General features: G+C 39.2%; 1 protein-coding gene and 1 long non-coding RNA gene across 2 annotated transcripts in view; one reads left to right on the top strand and one right to left on the bottom strand.

The window, feature by feature from the left end:
• EMB (embigin) overlaps window positions 1–10174 on the top strand; it is a 26361-nt gene extending 16187 nt beyond the window's left edge. Inside the window, exons 7-11 of the mRNA XM_035566141.2 lie at window positions 554–681; window positions 1868–2150; window positions 2909–2942; window positions 4861–4934; window positions 6192–10174. Of these exons, the coding sequence (XP_035422034.1) occupies window positions 554–681; window positions 1868–2150; window positions 2909–2942; window positions 4861–4918 (503 nt within the window). The 3' untranslated portion in view covers window positions 4919–4934; window positions 6192–10174. The remainder of the gene's footprint in view (window positions 1–553; window positions 682–1867; window positions 2151–2908; window positions 2943–4860; window positions 4935–6191) is intronic.
• Window positions 9100–24367, bottom strand: LOC118257785 (uncharacterized). The gene is made up of 3 exons (XR_004781700.2): window positions 24219–24367; window positions 22414–22505; window positions 9100–9239 (listed from the first exon to the last, which is right to left on the bottom strand). It is a non-coding gene; the product is annotated as an uncharacterized LOC118257785 (long non-coding RNA).

Below are 24367 nucleotides of genomic sequence, written 5' to 3'. Positions count from 1 at the left end.
AATTGTTTTTTCTTTAGTTAAGAAAATATTTACAACTATAAGACTCCCTCAATCTAAAAAGATCCTTTCAGTTACACACAAAAAGATCTGCATGCAGAACTTGCTTGATGCCATTACTTGGTAGCATTACAGCTGGAATAGAAGTCTGACAGTTTGCAAATTGAGTGAAATTGCAGAAAAGCTTTTGTAACTTTCTAGTGTACTAAAAATGAAACCTAGCTCACAGCTGTCAAGGAGGGTAAGACGAAATGGACAAGGGTAGAAATCACCATGGACTAATTATCACTTAGTTTTCAATACAAGTTGGCAACTTTTATGATTATATATAAACTAAGAACAGTATTTGTATAGTCCTCTGTAGAAATTCTATATTTGGAATATCAGCCTGAAATAACTTTTCATTCGTCATGTGGTAAATGGTATAACTATGTTTGTTATTCAAAGGGAGATAAAATGAATAGACTACTATGAATATGTATCTAAATATATTTTGTCTTTTTGTAGTATAAACCTATAGTCCTCACTTCATGAACTTTTTTCTACCTGTTCTTAGTACCGAAAATTGACGTAAAAGACAAACCTGTAATCACTTATGAAGGAGATGCAGCTGTGCTGGTTTGTAAAAGTCCTGGTTATACTCCCATTTCTTGGACCTGGTACATGACCAATGGAAGTGAACAGGTAAGATTCCCGTCTGTCAGCCAAGAAAAACAAAGTGGCAAAAAAAAGTACAGACACTCTGGAAAGTATAATCACTTCAGGCACTACAGACTGCATTTCCATCAAAGTTATTGTAAATCTCTGCACATTGAGGGAGGGGGAATTAAAAAAAAAAAAAAAAAAAAGCATTTATGCAATATTTAGAAGTATTCATTATTACAGAAATGTAGTGTTTGTGTTCTGGCTTGGAAAATAAATATTGTACAAAAAGTCCCTGCTATACTCCTACAGTCCAGAGTAAACTAGTAAATCAAATCAGGTGAGTCTTGTGGTACCTTTTAAAAATAAATAATAATAAAAAATATATTAATGATGGTTACATTTATCAAATCTTACTGTCTGATACCAAAGAATCTTACCATAGCAGGATGATTTTTTTTTTTAGCCATGTAAGGTTTTGGAAACTTTAGGGAGAACAAGAATGTCTCCATTCTTTTTCTACTTGTCTTTACAAGCATGTTCCCATTTCCTAGCCAATAAGACCTTTTTAAAAAATGGACCTGAAGGAAGTCATCCTATGGTAGACACTGCTGTGCAACTTGATTCTGAAGGAGCTGAAATAATCTTCTCACTTCAGCTCCTGCCTTGAGAGCCTAGATCAGCAGTTTCCCACCATTCAGGTTCCCCATTAGCCTGAGGAGCACAGGCACTTTGGTTTAATCCTTTTCTGGGGGAAACTCTATCAACAGTGGGGAAGTAAATAAATAGTCTCAGTACTGCTGGAGAGAAGCATTGACTTGCGAGACTATGCCAGCAAAGCAGCATTCCCAGCTCAGTCTGACTGAAGTCATATGATTTGTGCTGTGGTGAAACCTGGGCATCGGATCCTGACACCTAAGGCTTGTCAGTGGGAGAGTCTGTAGAGTCAAGTATACCTTTAATGTGATCTTAAAATTAATTGACTAAAGCAAGTCAGGCAACTTGCTCCCTAACAGTGCATATGTTTGTTCACTAAATGTAAAGGGAACCCATGGTGGCCAGCTAAGATAAATTCTTCCATTTAAGGTGGACTAATTATACCTCATAAATGCCACATATTCTTAATTAATTTTACATCTCTCTCTATAGAGATACTATAACTGTTACAAGTAATTTGATTAAACACTTTCTCATTGTATTAATACGACTTCTAATTTTCTATTTTCAGATTGCCATTAATGACTCTTTGCTGTTGGACAAGTATGTAATAAATAGAATATTTCCCAACGTAACCCAACTGAAGATACTGAAGCTCACCAGTAAAGATGATGGTGTATACTGGTGTGAAGCTGCTTTTGAACTAGGAAAAAGTAAAGGAAAACTGAAGCTTAAAGTTCTGTCACTCATGGTGCCACTCAAGCCCTTTCTAGCAATAGTAGCTGAAGTTGTTGTATTAGTAGCTGTTATTTTCCTTTTTGAGATATATTCGAAAAGGAGAGAGAAATGTGCAGGTAGGCTTTTTTAGTCTTTCCTAGTTTTCCATTGACATTACAGCCGAACGTTGAATATGACCTGTACTGCTTCACATACAAGTTCAGTGTGACTTCGTCTGTGTGCTTTCTGATAAAATAATGTAGTGTTTTAGGAAAAAGTACTTTTGAATTTTTAATCTTTTCCATGAATCTTGAATTCAAGTATGAATTTCTTTCAATATGAAATAGCTCCTCATAAATGATTTGGTACAGTCCTTAATATTTTTTCCCCTTGCTTCCAAATTAGTTTGTTTTGTTATACCTGTTTGGAGAATGTCTGGAAATGAAAGCAAGTGCAAGTAGTAAAAAGTAGATATTAAAACAAAATTCAGTGATCCTGGTTGCTGAACCGAAGGCACATAGAGAAGCCAAACTAGATGTGCAAGATGAAACAAGACTTGATATATAATTATGTATATGTATTATATATGTGGGTATTGCATGCATAGGTATGCACATATTTTATCTATATATTTATATGTCTATACATTAATGCGCGTATCATGTTATATATAAAATCACACTAATAGAATTTGATCAAAGTAAGTTTATTAACAGATTTGCAAGTATTTCCACTGGAGAGAAGAACAATTAGAAACTTAAGAAAAAAAACTCACAAGATTTGGTTTTGCTTGTGCGTGGAATTAATGATATAATTAAAAATAGAATAACTTTTTCAGTGTCTGCAGTCAAGTAAGACGTTATATAATTCTGTTTTACCTTTTCCTGTTATGCAGAAGTTGAAAAAGAATTTGACCAAATTGAGCAACTGTAAGTAAGGAATTTATATATTACATTTCAATACTTCTTTTTCATACTAGTTGTTGTTCCAGTTGGTAAGGGTTAATGAATGCTAAAGTACAGTTTATTCCCTTTCTTAAGACTTCGTAATTCCAGATTGCAGAATGCTGTTTTCTAACTAGCGCTTAATTTTGGTGTTTGGAAGATACTTTCAATTTTCTTTTGTTAGGAAACTGTATCTCCTCATTCTAAACCCATTCTAAAAGGAAAAACACGCGCAAGTGGAAACTTTTTTCAGAAGAGGCTTTGAAATTTTTTTCTGACATATTTCTGTTTTGTCAGTGTTAATGTTTCTTTAATTTGCATGCAGTCAAAACCGTGATTGTTCTAGGTACCCTGTAAGGCTGTAGTGGCTGGGTGTTGGGAGCTGGTGTTGTCAGCTGTCTTGTTAGCTCCGTTTTCAAGAGCAACCCTTCACTGTTCAGAGGGCTTGGGCTCCCTGGACACTGGATCCACTGCCTTACTGGAATCAAAGGGGCAGCTGCAGGCACTTCTGCTGCTGTTACATTAGAGGGTTGGTGGTTCACTCTACCTTGGGATGCTGTGTTTTTAAAGGGTAGTTCACCTAAATTTTACTTCTCTTCCTTCCCTTGTCCCTTGAAGCCCAGACATTGTATTTGTCCTGTTAATTTTCCTTTTCTCTTCCAAGATGCCCAGCAGTTCCTTTTTCTGTTTAGATGTGTTGCAGTCTGCTCCCATTTTCCTTTCCCTCAAGGACTTTTTCCCTACTACCATGGATCTGCTGTTCTTCTTCCTCTGAATAGTGCCTTTCCCTTTTTTGAATTTCCTGCTGCAGTGACCTTCTTTGTTTCTGTGCACTGTGTTCACTCTCCCATTCTTTTTTCAGTGTTAGCTGAAAATACATTTTAGTGCTTTTCCCCTTATCTGAACAGCTTTAAAGCTGTAATTCAATTATACTATGAAGTGGGGATTTGTCTTGGTAATATAGTGTGCTATTATACTGCTAAATGTTTGGGGATTTGTCTTGGGCTGAAAATTGAATAATTGCCTTTGTTGCTCAGCCGTGCTTCTTATAAATGTGCTGAAACTGTATTACAGTAGGACTGTAGCACAATATAGTGCACTAAAGTAGTAAGTTTTCATGTTGGATGAAATGCAGGATGTTTTGTGATGCCATAGTTTTTGATCAGCTCCTTGATCTTTAATTCAGAGCTCTATCTCATAAGATAACCACATGTAAGGAAAATCTATTAACCTACGTACTACTTGTCTGATTCTAATAATTGAAAGTTATTTCAACTACTGGTTGCTTAGAAGACAAATTTGTGTACCACAGAGAATGGCTCCAAAGGAACACTTCTTGTCTGTTACATCAAGTGATGACTAATATGTATCTAAACTTGGTTCGTGAGATTATAATTGAAATGTCACATCCAGCAATGTATTAGGTAGGAGGATAGCGATTCAGAAATAGATTTTTTTTTTTCCAGCAAGGGAATTGTTAATTCAAGTCTAGCGTTAAGTCTTGATTGTGACCAATGTAATATAGTTAGTTGTACTGAGGATGTTATCCTGTGTATTGTTTCTGTGTTATTTATGTGGTCATTCACTTTATATACAAATTTAAAAGAACTGAATGAAAAGATAGCATAGCAGTTACTTCTGGAAATACTATCACTGCAATGATACCCCTTCTGCCCAGAACTTGGTGGGTTGTTTTTGAAAGTGATTGACTTGAACCGTCACTACTTGGCTGAAAGACTCTTTACTTACTTATTTATTGCAAGTATTTCGGTTGCTTCAGTTTTGTATAATCTTATTCTTTCTTATAACCCAAATACATGTCAGATGCAGTCTGAGTCTTGGGATGACTATGTTCATCCTGCATTTTGAAGTTGAGCTTTGAAATTTATCCTCTTTCTTACAGTAAATCAGAAGAAAGCAACGGTGTGGAAAACAGTAGCACTAGACACAGGAAAGTTTAATCCGGTTCCTAGAAAGGTAAGTAAAAGACAAAATCCATAGACCAAAGTTTACTTTTTTTTCTGGAGTACCATAATACAAGGATAATAAAGAAATCCACTGTGCCATCCCAAATGTTTTGTTTTTTTTTTTTTAATGTGGGGACAACATAGTAACAGAATTCCCATTTAGATGGAACAATATATTGTCATTAATTGTTTGATGTCAGCAAGATAGTGAGTCCAAAACTTTATAGCTGAATGCTGTCGTTGTGGTTTAGTAGTTCCATTCACCCATGCAGGCCTTAAACTAGGACTCTGATTAACCTCCTTAATTGCTTGCCTCCTGATCATAAAACATTTCTGTGAATTTCAGGGTAGGTGCTGAGATGCAGAAGGGTTGTTGATGAATCTTTCAAGCTGGAATTTTAGATGTTAAGTGGGATTAATAGAGGAAGGATGCAATAGCAAGAGTGGAACTCAAAATGGGGAATGTGGCAGTACCAGAGATGTGAAACAAAGGATTATAGGAGTTTAGGAAAGACAGAGCTTAATAGATAGTGACTGAAGGAACTAGTGGTAGAAGAAAGCAGAGGATGTGTGCCCCTGTGGAAGCTATATAATGAACTTCCTAGATTCTGTCCTTTTTGTAGTTTAATTACAAGCTCCTGCGTAGGCCAGCTGGAAATGCTTGTCAGAAGATCTGTCAGCTGAGGACCAATCCTACACACTCCAGCTGCTTCCCCTTTATCATTCCCTCTACATCTGGCACCCTGATCTATCATCTCACGATGAGAGCTTTGAGTGACTTTGCATTTGTGTCACTGCTGGTACTGTCTTTTTCCTTCTCACAAGTCACCTACCTCAGGGAAGAACATTTCCGTGTCCATTGTTTTAAAGACCAGAATGAGAATAGCGTGAGGTAAAGCTCGTATAAAGAGAATAACAAATCAGAAAACAAATAAGAACAAATGCTTTCCAAGAGTATGTTGTCTCCACTGTTTCTTGCATGTTATTGTGCTTGTTGATTGCTGTGACTTAGGCTCCCATGGACTTAAACCATTTGGGATCTAAGCACACATTTCCATAGTCGTGGCATATCACTCCCACTGAATCATTAAGGATTCACATCTCCAAATTGGGTTTCATTATTTACCTAGCCCCTCATGAACTGGACCACTCAAATACTTTGTTAAATATAAACTGGAATGCAGCTTAATTTCAAACAAACATAGAAAAATATTACACAGCAAAATAATAGAATTGATGTCATAATGTGTTTATTCTTTTAATTCAGGAGATTAAACCTACAGAAGCGGAAATCATCACAAAGCTACAGAAGATATATGCAGCTATGCATTTTAAACATCAACCATGCTTCTACATAGACTCTTCTACACTTGTGAGAAATATGATGCTTTTAAAATAGCTGTGAAATGGCTCATTTTATACAGATAATGAATTCTAATATACTGCATATAGACTCTTGGTGTCTGTAACATTGATGTTTGTCATTTACTAAAAGGCAGTTTGTATGTGGTCAGATTTCATATTGTTTTGTGACTGATCTGTTTAATTTTGTCATAAATTAGAACTATGCTTGCTTTTATTGAATGAACAGGTAATATAGAATGGGCTTATTATCAAAAAGTGGATATTGAAGGCTTGTTAGAAAGCTGGACTTGCAAGATCAAAAATGTATTTCCACCAAAGAAAATGCCTTTTACTAGCATATAAAGCAAATGTGACATACAACCATTTTTACCAAAGAAATAGTCAAAGGGAAATCTTTATCATGACTTTAAATGAAACATCAACAGTTTCGCAACTTTCAGTGAACAGGAAAATGTCTTCATTATAACTTTTGCTTAGCTTTATTTAAATCAGAAGGAAATATAGGTATGTTTTGAGTACTTAAGAATTTCTTTTAAGATGTACTGCCATATGGCTGTGGTGCCAAACTATTTCCATATAGGCTAAGCACTTGAATACTGTGCAGACTGGGTGTTTTGTCACTATTTCAGAATAGATGGAAGAAGCAATGGGGGTACAGTATCATACCAAAATAAAAATGAAATAATTCCCTACACTTGCACAAATGTAGACCACAGGATGTATGAGATATGCAGAACCAGTTCTGACTATACTTTATACAGAACACAGAAATTTTAAGAAATTCACCTATGTGGTTCTTAACATATACTGCGCAATTAGTATTTCTACTTGTTTTTGCTTATGGTGTTGCTTGACAAACTCTTACCAGAGAACAGCAAAGGTGTTGAACAACTAAAAATTCTAGGGTAATACAGTAAAGCAGCATGAGTACCACTAGTTCTGTTCACACACAGAATTGTGGCACTGCTTAAATTGTGCTGTTGTTGTTGAAGAGTTAGCTGCCATAATAAATACACCAATTAATTACATTATATATTCAGCAACTGAAAATGCGCAACTAATGGAAGAACAGGCAACTAATAGAAAAACAGTTGATTGCATTACTAGCCTTTTTTTTTTTTTTGCTAATCCGAAAGAAAAAATAGAATATCTTTTCTTTCGTGGACAGGAAAAAGTGGACTCTCCAAAAGCACTTTTTCTCCCAACAAAAATGTAAGGAAAAAAGCAAGCAGCATTTGCAAACTCCCTAGTCAAGTGAAAAGAAAAAAAAATATAAATTGCATTGCCTCAAGTGGCCATTTCTTTTTGAAGACAGAAAAAGGTAAAGGCTAGCATTGGCTGTTTTGTTAGAAATGAACAAAAGGTAGTCTGATCTGTACTTCGTTGCTACTTTTTCACATTTATTTAGCAGCTTTAACAAATAAAGGTTAAAGCTTGAATAAAAAACAATGGGAAGTATATAAACATGAAATGATTGACTGTAAGGGCTGAATACCGATAAAGATTTCCCTTGATAAGATACTATGTTTATTATATTTTGCCTTGGAGTTTCTATGCACTATAAAAGACAATGCATTTACAGGTTTTTATATGAATTTCTTATTGATATAACAGTATTCTTTTTTTGCTACAGTAAGTAAATGTTTGCAGGTTAAAAATAACTACTTCTGTATATTGATAGTTCGAAACATAATTTTAAGTTTATCATTTGTTATAGAATATGGACTTCTGTAGGAAATGCAGTAGTAAAAAAAGTAAGCTTGCTTATAGGTCCATGAATTGCTTTCTGAATAAAGCGGAATTCTTTGTAACTAAAACGAGGCTAGGTACAGTCCAAAAAAGCATACTATAAGGTGGGGAGGGGACAGGAGACTTCTAATCAGAAACTGGAACAACTTGTTTCTGCCTTCAGTTAGCATTCCTACATGATCCTAAAATTGTGGTATGAGGTCTTGGCCACCCATAGGCATGTTACTTGAATAGTGTTTTGCCTTAGTAAACAAGGGCTGCAGCAAGCAGGAGGCAGGAACCAGAGAACCTGAACCTTAGATCTATGGTGTGTTCCTCCTATCAGCACTGTATTAGAGTCAAACTGGCTGCTGAAATTGTAGTTTGATCTTGACCTGCTGCCAGCATGTTCTGCTTGCTCTGTTTCCAAGGGAGTTGGTATTTTTTGGGTTGGTGAGTAGGCTTATTCTTCATGTCTGCCTTGGTTCAGAACTTTTAGGTCTACTCCCCTACAGAGGGGAATAATAAAAAATAGGTATTAAATAATTGGCATAAGTAACTGGTATAACTCTAAAGGCAAAACTACCTTTTTTAGTTTTGATGCCATGAAAGAAGCTCTAAGGATCTATAAAGACATATCTCATGAAAAATAGTTAACCCATGTTGTATATATTCAAGATGTTCCTACTGCAGTTGTTTTTCATATCTGTTTTATTATGCAAACATAGCATTTAACAAAACAAAAAAGGCCATTAATAAAAAAAAAGGTAATTCTAGGCAAAGAGTTTTTTCATCTCATTCAAGCCAAAAGATACCAAATCAGAGCCAAAAACAGTTCTTAGGTTATTTCCTTCAAACACAGCAGTTAAATCAAAGTGTAAGGATCCACAGTTCTAATTCTAGTAAGCAAACTCCATACCGACAAAAAAAAATTAAGCATTTGTGGAGGAAAAGAATTGCACTGAAGTCTTCAAAAGAATGCTAAAGGGCCATGGTTCCTAATGCTTTGACCTATTCACTGAAAATCCCTCCACTTGCTGTACATCCAGAGCAGCTGCAAGACCAGATTCCTAGTTAAGTTGTACAAATATTGGACAAATTTACTAGATTGTGAACTTGCATAAAACCATATGAATAGTTCCTAAGGACCGAGACCTAGGAATTACCTAATAGTGGGCCAGGATAATTAAGCTATTAGCTGTAGGTCTGTTGATGTACAATCCTGAGAAAGAGAGGAAAAAAGCCATCAGTATTAATGTTGATACCAAAATCTGCATTTGTGTGCACTTGTGTAACTGTTTTTCAGCCAAAGAAAACAAGGTTTATATTCTGACTTATGTATTTAAAACTGTTGACTGAGCAACTAAAATTGGAAATAAACTTTCTAATTCTAAAAGAAAGTAAGTTGATCCTGGAAAACTTCACAAGTTTCAAGTAGTTCTGCAGTCCTATTATTTTCTCTTCCAGAACATGCACATAGAAAATGCATTGAACTACATATGAAATAAGATAATCAAAGTTCAAAGGCTTACAACTTTTTACCAAAGTGGTCTTTGAATTGTCTAAATTTATAGTTGACAACTGACTGAGCCTGTTTTTGTTGAATTTTATAAGACTTCAAACTTCTAATATTTGTTCCATCTTAGCCAAAATAATGACTTTTTTTTCTTAAAGACATTGTCTGGTTTGTTTGTCAATCAACCTTCCATTTAAGAAAATAAAGACTGTATTATTTTTTCATTAGTAGGGTAGTATTTCCATCAGCTGACTTGCTGAATTATTTTCAAGTTGACATTAAAAGTTCTGCAACAGTGCCTTGAAGGAAAGAATTTGTTTACCATAGTTAATTTTTTCTCTTTTGCAATGTTTATTAAGAGTTTCAGAGGAAATTTGACAGCAAAATCTATTTTTCTATTGAAAGACTACTGAGCCTACTGCTTTTATCATGCTTGCCTTATTTTACTCTGATTTTATACTCTGTGCTCACTTGACTGTTTTGTTTTGCCTGAGCAGTAAGATGTATACAGAAAATGAAATATCTTCTCCTATATGTTTAATATATATGCAATAAGGAGAATAGTTATAAGTAGTATGAAACAGCAATATTGTACTTAGAAATAATTCCAATAAACTTAACGAAGAAACTATAAAAGTGAAGACTGAATTTGTGTGTTGCCTTAGAAAAGTGAAATCAGAATTTATTTTCTTTCTTTGTCTGTATGAATAACCTTTAACATGGAACACCCACAGCTCTTCTAACCTCTTCATCTGCTTGACCACCATACTGCCTTTACTCAGATCTATAACCTTCTATGTAGAAATTGGCAAAGGAAAATGTCCAGGTAATTCTTTTCTAAATGCACATACTGCAATTAATCCTTTCTTAGTTAGACATGTAAGTTGAGAACCTATTCTATTTCCTGTGTCAATGGGGGGAAAAAAAATGGTATTTTTCCAGGATAGTGTAACAGCTGAAGTGGAGTCTAACTATGCAGGGTGAGTCTCAGCATCTGAGATAGTGTTACTTATTTTTATTTTTTATTTTTATAAAGCACAAGATATGAAAACACACTTAGAGTGGTTTTATTTATTCTATGAAGACAAGTCTCGGTGATGGGCTTGGCAATTGAAATATACATTAAATTCTGCTCTCTATTTTAAGAGACCTAAGGATCTTCCATATCATCCTAGAATCACTTGGGTAGGAAGAGACCTTAAAGATCACCTAGTTCCAATCTTGCTGCCATGGGCAGGGATGCCACCCACTGCATTAAGTTGCCCAGTGCCACATCCAACCGGGTCTTGAACACCTCCAGGGATGGGGCATCCACAGCTTCTCCAGACAACCTGTTCCAGTGCTTCACCACCCTCATAGAGAAGATTCCTTCGAACATCTGATCTAAACCTCCCTTCTTTTAAACTGCTTCCCCTTGTCATATCTGCCCATGTAAAAAGTTGCTCTCCATCTTTTTTTGTAAGCTCCCTCTAAGTTTTGAAAGGCTTCAGAGAGGTCTCCCCTCAATGAGACCAGAGGTCCTCATAGGAGAGCTGCTTCAGCTGTCTGAGCATCTTTGTGGCCCTCCTCTGGACTCACTTGAACAGCCCCACATCCTTTTTCTGCTGGGGGGCACCAGACCTGGACGCAGCACTCCAGGTGGGGCCTCACAAGGGCAGAGCAGAGGGGCACAATCCCCTCCCTCCACCTGCTGCCCACCCCTCTGTTGGTGCAGCCCAGGACGCAGTTGGCCTTCTGGGCTGCAAGCACACACTGCTGGCTCATGTCGAGCTTTTTGTCCACCAGAGCCCCCAGGTCCTTCTCTGCAGGGCTGCTCTCAATGGGTTCTTCCAGTCTGTGCTCATGTCTGGGATTGCCCTGACCCAGGTGCAGCACTTTACACTTGAACTTGTTGAACCTCATTAGGTTCATGCGGGCCCACTTCTCAAGCCTGTCAGGTTCCTTTGGATGACATCTCTTCTATTGTATTAACTGCACCCCTCAGCTTGGTGTCATCTGCAAAGTTGATGAGGGTGCACTCGATCCCACTGTTTATGTCATTGATAAAGGTATTAAACAGCACTGGTCCCAGGACAGACCCCTGAGGGACACCACTCGTCACCAGACTCCACCTGGACCCAGAGCCATTGACCACCACTCTCTGGCTGCAGCCATCTAGCCAATAATATTTCATTATGTTGCTTTCTGCTGTGCTTATATGTCATGTAATATGTCGATGTAACATGACATCTTAGTACGTATTAACGCTTTGTCTCCCAAGGGGTAAGTAACACATCTAAACCTTGCTGATGGCCCTATTTGCCTGCAGAGTTCATCTGAGATAAAATAATTAAAATAAACTGCACAGCAGCAAGTGTACTTTTTGTCAGTTGTTCTTAAGCTATCAACAGCTGTATCTCCCTAGCACAGGAGACCAAGATAGGCAGGCAGACTTTTAGAAGAGGGTAGAGAGTACTCCTTTAGCTTTCATCATTGATATTTTTGCCTAGACTAGTACTTCTGGACAAGGAATTCTGTGTGGCAGAAATAACAGCTAACTGTTACCAATAAACAGGCACATCCTGAGCAGCTATAGGATGTGCAACAAAGATAATCAGGACATTTGAGAAAACAACTTACTGTCATAGAATAAAAGAGTTAAGCCATATGCTTGCATTACCAAATGCTTTTCTATTGCTTTTTGAAAAATCTGCAATAGAAATTTAGAATGCAGTAAGTAGAAGGGAGATACAGTAATAGCACGGGGAGGCAAAAATTGGAATTCTTTCAGAAGAGAGAAATAGCAGTATTTATATCCTTTGCTGTTGATGGTCGTAGTGTCTTCTAAGTTCTAAAAGAACATACATAAAATAATACCATATAAAATTTGACAGCTCAACCATTGTACAATGGATTTGGAAATAAATCATCTCCTCTGTGCAAATACAATAGCAGTAGCCTTTACATATTTTTAACAACTGTAGCTTAATCTCTTTTTTTACTGTTGCACAATCAGGACTTGCTAGGATCTCTCTAGTCTCAGGGCGTGTGGTTCTTCCACTCAGCAAGTGCCCATGCTAATGTCTGTGACCATAAACTTTTATAGCACAGAAATGAAAAAAACAGAGAGATAAGAAAGAATCAGGAAAATGTTCGGAAAAAAAAGAATCCCAAGAGATATATACGCTAATTAGAAAAGTACAATGTATGTAAATGTTCTTGCTGGCCTCTTTCCATCCAAATATGTGCATATATTACTTAGGATATCTGATGTAATTTGGCAGTATGCTGTTGGAGAATTAAATAAAAGTATTTCTGTCAGATTGGCTAACCTGGGGGAACTAGCTTCCCAATTGGTGTTTCTTATGTCAGGCTAGACAGAGGGAACTACAAGTACCTGCAGCAACCTCAGATGCCATCATGAGGAAATAAGATACTATGGTTAAAAATTACTCAGGTATTTTCACTTCTACTAAGCCACAGTTGTTAACAGTGTGGATCTGTGAGCTAATGAATATTCTTAATCACTTCCTATAACTTACTTCAGACTTCCACACCTTTGGAGTTTTGGCTGTTTTCTGGTGTTGATGGTAGGTAGCAAAGTATGCACAGAGAATGAACAGCAAACTTTCTGCTAACCCACATTTTAGAAAGAATGGTACTAGCTGCTATTTCAGCTTATGTTGATAATGGGGTACATCAAACCTAATAAAAGGTCAATGACATCGTCATTATTCATTTAACAAAATTATAGGTGTTACGTAAAGTTATCTGCAGGCTAGTTTAGGGCACTGTATCTTACTGCGTACAAAGGAAAACCAGCATACCAAGGAAAAATTGCCAGAAAAGAGGGAGAAGGGGGATAATCCTGGCTTTAAAGAGACAAGGAGAAGAGAAGGAACAGTTTCCTATTAGCTACTGTGCAGCAATTGTCTGCAAAATTTTACTGTGGAAGACACATGACTTTGTTTACTAGCTGATGAAATTGATATCAAACTTAGCCAATGAGGCTAATAATTGAGGCTAATAATTTTTCTGCCACACCCTACATGCAGCAACAGTTAAAACAGAACATTGGGAAAAGCTGTCTCTGCCCTTCCTAAGTTATTTTCTAAGATGCTACTTGTACTATGTATGTTGAGTGACAGGAAAAAAAAATACTAACAGTGGATAATTTGACCTTTCCTTTGAATCCAGAGATTTTATGTTTTCTTTTGCAAGATCACAGATACTGTCTATGAAAACTGTACAGTGTGCCTTTGCTCTTGTCCTCCTAGTGACCTGTCCTCCCCAAAATGTGTGCAAAGTATACTCTGATGTCTATCTATCACAGCACGGATAAAATATGTTGTGACTGAACCCTGCTGCTGGCCAGCGTCTCAGCAGACAGGTAAGGCAAGCAGGAGAGCATAACCTGAAAGAAAGGAGGAAAATGATTGTGAACATCAGGACATGATAAGCGGGCAAAAAGGCAGAAGTGACAGGGTGGCAAGAAGGAGAGTCTGTGAGAAGAGGCTGAGGCAAAGAGGTGTGCCAAAGAACTGGAAGGCATTAGATAAATTTATAGAGAGATGAATGACTTAAGCTGACCTTGGTCGTGAATTAAAACAAACGTCCTTTAGAAGTGTTCTGCCTCCTGATCCCAGACAAGCTCAGGAATGCCAGAATGAACAGCCAGGAAAGATATCAGGGCAGCGCATCTGTCTCTTATAGAAGCATAAGAAGATGTGGGAAAATATATCCTCCAGAACAGAGTGTACCCTGTTCTTTATTAACTACAGTTTGGAAAGCATCTGGAAAGAAATCTTTTAGGTGACAGATGTGTAAATTGGTCAATACATCAGTAGAGTAAAAAAATCTGCAGAGACAAACGATACAGTGAGGAAGAGTCAGCAGAGGGAGTAGTATCACTGCACAAACTTGTAGAAGGAATTTGAAGGAATCAGTAAGCATGTGGAAAAAAATAATTGGTGAATTTGCACTTCCAAAAACACACCAAAAATTCCTGAAAAGACTAGGGAAAAAGTAATAGATCTGTTATAGACCAATATATAGACCAATAGATCTATTATAGACTTTAGCAGTAAAAGATGAGGAATAATGTTGAGCTTTCAGAGCATACCAAGGGATCAGTGCTAAGATCTATGTTGTTCAACATACTCATAAAAGCAAGAAGGGTTCTTGGTGAGATGAGAAAGTTTGCCAATAATACAAAACTGTAAATGTGAAAATCAGTTTTCAGAATTATAGAAGAATAAAATTTTAAACAGTTTAAGCGGTAGGTGACAGAAGTTGATACGAGAAAAATAACAGCTAGCTTGTATACATATTGTTAGGTTGTAGTTTTCCCAGAAGATGTCATTAAACTGAGAACTAATGGCTGCAGCAGTGTCAAAGTGTAGACAAGCGTAAAAAGTAATTATGTAAATTCAGAGAAGAAAAGTCTATCAAACACGGATTAGAGCCTTTGTCTCACAACAAGCCTAATCCAAGGATGGTTCAAGCTGTGGTGGGCATCCCTGAAGCATATCCCTGTGTGCCAACCATGTTCTCACACCATTTCCTGGTATCTTTTAAGGACTTCTAGCAGAAACATGCTAAATTTTTGTTGTTCTGTTATTCTTATGGGTAGTACATGGGTTTCTTCTTATTATTATTGTTATTCTTAAGGGTTAGTACAATAATTATACTTCAGCTGCATAATACTGACCTGTTTTTTCAAGGTGATGTCACCACATATGACTAAACAGATTCTTGAGAACAAGACAAATTAAGGCACAATGTTCCCAATTTTAATTTTCCCCAATGCAAACTGACATTATACTGTGTCTGGCTGGGATGGAGTTAACTTTCCCTGCAGCAGTCCGTACAGTGCTGTGCTCTGCACCTGTAGCTAGAACAGCACTGGTATCACACTGGTGTTGTGTCTGTTGCTGAGTGGTGCTGGCACAGCACCAAGACTGCCTCCAAACCCCCCAGAGCCAGCAGGCTGGGGGTGGGCAAGAGGTGGGGAGGGGACATCGCCAGGGCAGCTGACCTAAACCAACCAAGGGATATTCCATAGTGTGAGATGGCACCCTCAGCAATAAAAGCTGTAGAAAAAGCAATTAAAGCTGGGAAAGGGGAGGGAGAAGGGAGGGGTAGAGGAGGGTTGTGTGTCTCTCATTAAGAAAACATCTGTCCTTCCCAAAACCACTACACTTACTGAGGCCCTTCTTCCCAAGATGTGGCGAAACATCACTTGCTGATAGGAAGCTGAGAATAACTGTTTTGTCTCTCTTTGCTTCCACATGGCCTTTGCTTGTTTTTCTCTATCTTTTCCATTTGATTAAATCATCCTTATCTCAACCCGTGAGCCTTTTTTCTTCCCGGTCATGCTTTCTTCCCCCGTCTCCATTTGAGGAGGCGGAGTGAGAGAGCGGGGTGGTGGAGTGCAGCTGCCCAGCTGGATGAAACCACCACAGTCCTTTTTGGTTCCCAGCATGGGGCTCGAAGGGTTGAGATAACAATAGATATCACCAAAGTACTTTAGAGAGAGCTTACAATTATCATATTTATTTAATAGTTGCTGGCCATGTTGTGGCTGGTTTGCTCTCAATATTGTTCTTTGTGATCCCGTTTTATGTGATCTTCGCCATGTTCTCTCTTCTGCTATATATCAGGTCTGAGAGCTTGTTAAAGGCTGTGGTTTGTTGGTTTGTTTGTTCTGTTTGTTTGTTTTTCAGTTCACTGTGCTGTAAAGCATTGGCCTTGAGCGTAATTGGTATCCAGGCCCTACATTGCTATCCTGTCTGTATTTCAGTAACCTTTTATTGTAGAATATTAACAGTTACCCTCACTCCTTTTTCTCCTCTGGGAGTCAATTGGAGGATGTAAGGAATAGTACCTCCTACCTCCTTCCCCCTTCCCTATGGGCTAATTACAACAGCTTTTGAATATTTTGAACATCCCTGGGTACTCCTATTGCTAGGTCTGCAAAATGTGTTTCTGTTTTTTCCTAAGGTTGAACAATTAGTTAAGAATACCACCCAGGAAACTGCCCCGAGACGGTGTGGTGGTGGGTGGCAAGGTGTGTGGGAGGATATGGACAGGTACCTGTCACGGTTTTCTCCTCCGATGGTTTTGCGATTCACCCCTGAACAAGTGCAGAATCCTAAAAAGCTGACATAATTTTTGATAGACATGTACCCTGACCCTGGTAATGCCAGAGGACTCCAGCCCAGCTTGCTGCACTGTGCCTGGGCCTGGCCTGCTCCTATCAAACAGTAGTTAACTCTATCCAGCTCCCTCAAGGGGGGGAGGAGGTCTCTGAAACTGGTAACACATCCTGTGGTTAACGCAGAGGGCCAACAGTCGATGGTGACTATAGTCAAATAGTCAGCTCATCTAGTAAGGGAAGAAGCTCCTCCTAAGAGGTTCCAGGAGGGAGAAATGGAAGGGGCAGGCTGCTGTAGGGCAGGGCCATCACAAGAACAGGAGGACAGAAATCATAAACAAGCCAGAAACCACCTGATCCCTATCCCTGAGTGAGCTGTGAGATTTATGAAAGGATTTCAGATCTCACCTAGGTGAGCACTTTCTCACCTGGCTGCCCTAATACTGGGATACTGAGGCTGGTAGCCAGGCAGCTGGGATCCCTCTCCAGGGAAAGGGCTGTTGACAGCGGTTGGGAAAGAGGCACAAGCCTCTGGAGTTGACTCCTGTCAGGCATGAAAGAAGGATATGCCTTCAAGGAAGATGTTCTATGTCACCCAGATGAGTGGACCACCACAGAGAGAAGTCTTCAGGACCTAAGGGAATTAACCATACTGGAGACAGCTAATTGTGATCTGGACAATGACCAGGCACCCAAAAAGCCAAATGAAATCTGATGCAAGCAGTCCACTTTGCAGAAGTTTGTACAGAGTGAATCATTGTACTCCAGTGCACTGGCAGCAATGAACTGGAGTGATGGAGAGAAACCAACAGTGGATTTATTGGTTGGCTAGCTCTGGCAATATGAAGAAAATTTCATAAATTTCATAAAATTAATAAAATCTCCCTTTCCCTATGGGCCTGAATTTTGGCTGTGGAGTAACTGTCCCAACAAGTTCAGCACCTTGAAGAACATATATCTTCCTTCTCAGGCATATAGACCAGTATCTCAACTATTATGTGTCAGTGCTTTCCTGCTTGAGGGAGAGAGTATCCTTATGTGTGTGACCACAGGAAGGACATGAGGAAGTGGGATGTGTGTCATTAAAGGGTATAGAAGTTTGGCAGGAACTAAACACCCTTGAATTCCAGCTTGTCCTCAGATATCAGAAGGGCCAGGGGTGACTGGCTTAGGTTCTGAGCAACGCACAGTTCAGCACTGTATGTCCATTGGCATTCAATATATTGAACTACCATGATCATGGATGCACAAATCTTATGATACATCTTCAGCCTAGTAGATTAATAACTGGTGCAGTTTATTGAAGCAACAGGAGTACAGGTTCTTTTGGATTGCTGGTGATAAACACTCTCTGCAAAACATGTGCAAATACCAAAAACATGACTAATACAGCCAACCGCAAATAAGCTAACTTAGGAAACAACTCCATAAAGAATGTTAGGTTTCCCAGGGAAGCACTCAGTATCACCAAGGGCCCAAATCTCACCCAATAGGTATCTGTATGGGGTGGGCGGGCAGGCAGGGAGGAAGGAGGGAGAGAGAAGAGAGGTTGAGCCCATTGACTGATCCCAGAAGTCAGTGATGTCCTCCTCGCTTGTCTGTGCAATCTTCCCTAACATTCTTCCTCTCTTGAGCTATTTTTACACTGTTTTCTTACTTTCAGGTGGAGCTTGAGTGACTCTACTCATACAAACCTTTGTTGTTATTGGTACAGAATTTTCTCACTTTTGCTTTAAAGATACAGGCTTAGAGGAATTCAGAGGGCATGCAAAGGGTGGTTGTACTTTGGAGGTGGGCAGCCTTCGGGATGGAGGTGTGTTTTGGCATTATAATGAGATTATAATGAATGAAGTTCACCCAGAGGACATGCTTTTGACAAAAACAGAAAAGTGCTGGCTCAGGTCTGGCTATGCAGTTTATCAGTTTGGCTCAGGGCTGTCCATGCAGTCTGTCAGTTCCAAAGTACCACCAAATTCCCCATCCCTGTGGTGATACCACAGAACCTGGCCACATTGTCTCCATGTCACTCCACCCTCTATGCTATTTCTCTCAGAGTCAGCACACCAAGCTCCCGTGGTGGTGCCACTATCTAAGGCTACAGGTTATGTTGCCAAGGGGACTATCATGGAACAGATTCCTGGCATATCTGCCACATCTCACCCTGGAAGTTTCCTCAGTGCTGAACCTTCTCTTAAGATGTGGACATACCTTTAGTCTCAGTAAGTCACCTCCAGCAATTATTCCACACGATGGTGAACCTTCCTCAACCCTAGAAGCTCGGGTACATGGACTGCAAGGAAAAACAGCAGCCAAAAGGGGTTGTCCTAGAAAAAATACTGCTGCAGTTTCTGTTGGGAGCTCCCCAAAGGGAGTAGAAGGGCTGATGTTACTCCTGACCCTAATAAAAGGACCTCTGCTTCACATTTGCAAGAATTAAGTGATGGATACTCCAGCCAGGACTAGAGGGGCCCTGCCTCTGGCCAGGCAGAGGAAAGGGGTAACTGGATTTACTGGGCTGTATGGATCTGATGGCCTGGCACAACAGACCCGCAGACATATATGGCTTTAATGGATACTGGTGCACATTGTACCCTAATGCCATCAACCTCGAAAGGGACAGAACCCATCTATATTTCTGGAGTGACAGGGGGATCCCAACAATTAGCTGTATTGGAGGACGAAGTAAACCTAACTGGAAGTGAGTGTCAAAAGTACCACATTGTGACTGGCCTGGAGGCTCCATGCATCCTTGGCATAGACTACCTCAAGAGAGGGTACTTGAGGACCCAAAAGGCTATTTATTGGTAGGCTTTTGGTATAGCTGTCGTAAGTATGGAGATTAAGTAGCTGTTTACCTTGCCCATTCTTTTGGAAGATCCTTCTGTTGTGTGTGGGGTTGCTGAGGGTTGAAGAACAGCACGTGTCAATTGCTACCACAATGGTGCAATGGTGGCAATATTGCACCAACCGAGACTCCCTGATTCCCATCCATAAGCTAATTCATCACCTGGAGAGCAAAGGAGTGATCAGCAAGATTCACTTACCCTCTAGTAGTCCCATATGGCCAGTGCAAAAATCTAACGGAGAGTGGAGACTAACACTGGACTATTGTGGCCTGAATGAATTCTCACCAGCTCCGTGCCAGACATGCTAGAACTTCAATATGAAATAGAGTCAAATGCAGCCAAGTGGTATGCTACCGTTGATATCACTAATGCATTTTTCCCCATCCCTTTGGCAGCAACGTGCAGGCCACAGTTTGCTTTCACTTGGAGGGGTGTCCAGTACACCTGGAATTGACTGCCCCAGGGGTGGAAACACAGCCCTACCATTTGCCATGGACTGATCCAGACCACACTGGAAGAGGGGGAAGTCTTGAACACCTGCAGTACATTGATGACATCATTGTGTGGGGTGACACAGCAGAAGTAGTTGAGAAAGGGAAGAGAATAATTCAAATTCTACAGAAAGCTGGTTTTGCTATTAAAGAGAGTAAGGTCAAAGAAACTGCACAAGAGATCCAGTTCTTGGGAGTAAAATGGCAAGAGGGACATTGCCACATCCCTATGGATATGATCAATAAGGTAAGAACCATGTCCCTACCAACTAACAAGAGAGAAACACAAGTTTTCTCAGGCCTTATGGCGTTCTGGAGAATGCATGTGCCAGGCTTTAGTCAGCTTGTGAGTCCTCTATATTGAGTGACTCAAAAGAGGAATTATTTCAAGTGGGGCCCCAAGCAACAACGGGCCTTCGAACAAATCAAACAGGAAATAGCTCATGAGGTAGTCCTTGGGCCTGTCCGTACTGGAACAGCTGTGCAAAACATGCTTTACACTGCAGCTGGGGAGCATGCAGCCTCTGGCAGAAAACCCCAGGAGAAACTCAAGGTTGACCTCTGGGGTTCTGGAGCCAGGGTTATCAAGTTTACGCTACACTCCAACTGAAAAGGAGATAGTAACAGCATATGAGGGGGTTTGAGACACTTCTGAAATTGTCGGTACTGAAGAACAGCTGCTCCTGGCACCACAACTACCTGTGTTACACTGGACGTTCAAAGGGAGAATCCTCTCTACACAGCAGGCAACTAATGCTATATGGAGTAAGCGTGTAGTGTTAATTATGCAACAGGCTTGAATAGGGAAACCCAACTGCCCAGGAATCCTTTAAGGGATCATGGGCGGGTCAGAAAGCAAAGTGATATGGTGGAGTTTAGCTCTTTATCAGAGTGAAAACACCATCATCATCTAGCAATCGTTTATACACCTTACCAAGCCAGTGTTTTTATTAATGCAAGTACAACTCCTCAGCTGTAATTCACTTTACTGTTTTTACAGTACACTAAATATTTCAAAATATATAGTTAAAATAGTGCTGAGTTTCTTTTCTTCAAATTTATTTCTAGAAAGGCTGTGTTATGGGTATACGCCCCCAAAGGCTACACTTCTGTTATGGCTGTTATTAGCAGGCAGCTAAACACCACACAGTCATTAGCTCACTCCCCGCCCTAGTGGGATGGGGGAGAGAATTGAAAACTACCAGAACTCATGGGCCGAGATAAGAACAGTTTAATAAGAAACAAACAACAAACAAACAAACAAACAAAAGCAACCACCCAACACCAACAACATCAAAAAGGTAAGAAAAGAAGAGGAAAGAAAGAAAAAACAACCACCACCACCACAACAAAAAGAATACACAAGGCAAGTGATGCAAAATGCAGTTGCTCACCACCACTGACTGATGCCCAGCCAGTCCCAGAGCAATGGCAAAACAAAACAAAACAAAACAAACAAAACAATCAAAACCCCAGAGATATAAGTAATGATAACACGTATTTAAGAAATATGATGAATACAACCCCCACCTCCTACCCCCACCTTTTAAGGCATAAGGAATTAAGTACGTAGAAATAAGTACATAATGTTTCTTGATTTGATTTGTCATTCCAATGATTTCACTGGCCAATATACCCTATGCTTAAATTTGTTTGCACAGAAGAAATATATTGTTATTGGTCTGGATAAATTGAAGAATAATTTCTGCAATAGGCAAAAAGGCACAAAAAGTCACTTTTAAAGAGACACAGATCTTTCTTTTCTCCTGCCTGGCCCCTGTTATTCATTCTGAGAAAGATGTGACTCCCAGCCTCCAAAAGGAAATCCACTTTGCACAATGCAGAATGTGACAGAAGTGCACATGGCAAAATGTTTGCTCCCAAACTTCAGGGACCAAATGAGCCAGCTGATAAATTGCCTTGACAGAGTGAAACCAGTCAGGAAACATGATATGACACGATGTTTTTCAGGGAGTTGTTCAAACTGTTGGACATTTTAACAAAAAATGATGAGGAAGGAAATCCTACAACCCATTTATCAAGACTTGATAACCAGAGTCAAAATACTGTTCCCTTTTTGCTACTCTAATGCTAGTAATGGCGATGAAAAAGATGATGAAATTGCACACTGCAGTTCTATTATAGACCCTCCAGAAAGCCTGTGAAAAGGGTAACTACTTTCACAAGCCACATCCATCTGTCCCTATCCCTGAAGTCAGGGTCCGGACTTTAACAAAATGTTCCCTAATATAGATAGAAAAGAGCAACAGCAAATTTAGCAATGACATCCAAAACCTACCCTACCTAGATTTGTATTTTTGTAGTATTATTTTTGCATATCACCCAGATAGTGAAGGTCCCAATTTGTGACTGAACCCCTCAAATACCACAGGATTATAAAGACTTACTGATCATCATCAACACTGGATGGAAGGAATCACAGAAACACAGTCCGAAGACCAAAATGCAGCCTAACACAAGACATGGTGCACTGGTTTTCCTGAAAGACAGTAGATAGAAATTGTTGCTGAGAAGAATAAAGCAGAAAAGATTTTTGGAAGAAAGTATTAACATGTAATTTGAAAACAAAACAAAGAAAAAAAAAAAGAAAAAAAAAAAGCTGTATGTGGAAGTGTAATTTCCATACAAAGGGTTGGTGAATAATTGAAGATCCACAAGGAGAAAGGTATATAGTTATCTTGGTGAAATTAAGGGCAATGGCAAAGCACCGATGTACCTAACTAGGAGCATGCTCAAGGGCTGGTATTTTGTTACCAAAACAGCTTTTTTTTTTTTTTTTTTTTTTTTTTTTTCCCAGGATTGGGAGAAGGAGTGGGGAGAAGGAGTATGGGGAGGATGTTTTTTTCTTGCCCCTATCACAGACATCCCCAACCATCTCTTTGAAAAAGGGACATGCTAGTCTATTTAATTTTTCCCATTTCTGGTGTCACAGCTTAAGGTCAAGTACTCTAAAGAAAGTCAATGATTTATCCAAGTTACTAAGCCCCAGGCAACTTTTAAGAGAATGTTTACAAATCTTGATAAAGTCTCAGATGACTTTAAATTGGCACATCAGCTGAGACAACCAACAGGAAACAAAACAAAAACAAAAACAAAATTAGAACCTCTTGTACGATTTCCTCAGCTCTCACCACCAATTCTATTCATCAATGTCTATACTGACAGGTAACATTTCAATCATGGAAATTTTATGGTGACTTTCAAAGGACTTCTAGTAAATTCAGTATGCAGAAAGAATAATATAAAAGTTTTCTGAACTAAATTATCCTGGAGCATTTCACCCACTCAGCAACCTAAGCTGTCCATCAGTTTTCAGACACTAAAAGAAATTGGGTGTTGGAATTTGCCATCTGTGTTATAATATATGAAACTCTCCTTTGCATAAATTTAGTCTCTGAGTTAGAATGAGCACTTATTTGCATGCCATATAGCATTAGGACAAGATAATGAAGATGCCATTACCATATATCACTACAGATGTATTATTCTTTATATTCCCTTAAGTAATGAATATTCATTAAAAGTTTTAAAAACAAAAATGGTTGAAAAAAGTGTTTTTTCACTTTTTTAGAGTTCATCTATCTAGTGCAACCCAACTCAAAAACATCAGTGACCAAGTACTAGTAGTAGACTATTAAGATTGCCCAAATTAGGAGGTTCAATGATATCAATGGAAAATAGTTAGGTATCACCACTAACATTTATTTTTAAAAGCAAATGGAGATTTCGGTAGAGACGATGACGACTTCCTTGCTCTCCCTAAGACACGCGAGCGGGAGAGGTGTCTGCGGGCCGTGCAAATCTGTTCTCTGGCCAGAAGATGTCACCTTCTTACTGCCTTTTTCAGCACTTGGCGTTAAGGACGAGCTGCTTTTGTTCCGCTTAACCCAGTAGCTGTCATTACTGAGAGCCCGTGCCGGGATTACCCCTAAACAAGGACTGCAGGCACCTGCATGTGGTGCACAGTCATGCCTCCGACCAGTAAAGCTCACATGACATTCATACGTGAAGTGATGTGAAACTTATTAGAAATAAACACATTGCTTCTGGCATCCTGTCACTGGACTACAAATTGCCTACAGCATGAAAGGCAATACAATGAATTTCATCAGAGCACAGAGCTGTTCCTCTGTGAGTTTGTTGAGTGGGTGTTTGAGACCACACCATGCTTTAAATACTGGTAAACACTCACCAAAATCCCAGGGAGACAAGTTCATTTGTTTTCTCCATTTCTTAGGTATTACATGTATTCCTTTTCTTCTCTTTCAGCAAAAGGTGGTTCTCTGGCAATCCTTGCTGTTTCTCCCCAGATGTGGGTCACCACTGATCTACTCCCTAGTC

Source organism: Cygnus atratus, chromosome Z, assembly GCF_013377495.2.
Source record: "Cygnus atratus isolate AKBS03 ecotype Queensland, Australia chromosome Z, CAtr_DNAZoo_HiC_assembly, whole genome shotgun sequence".
In the NCBI taxonomy this organism is placed as follows: Eukaryota; Metazoa; Chordata; class Aves; order Anseriformes; family Anatidae; genus Cygnus; species Cygnus atratus.
This window is presented reverse-complemented; position numbering and strand designations above follow the sequence as displayed.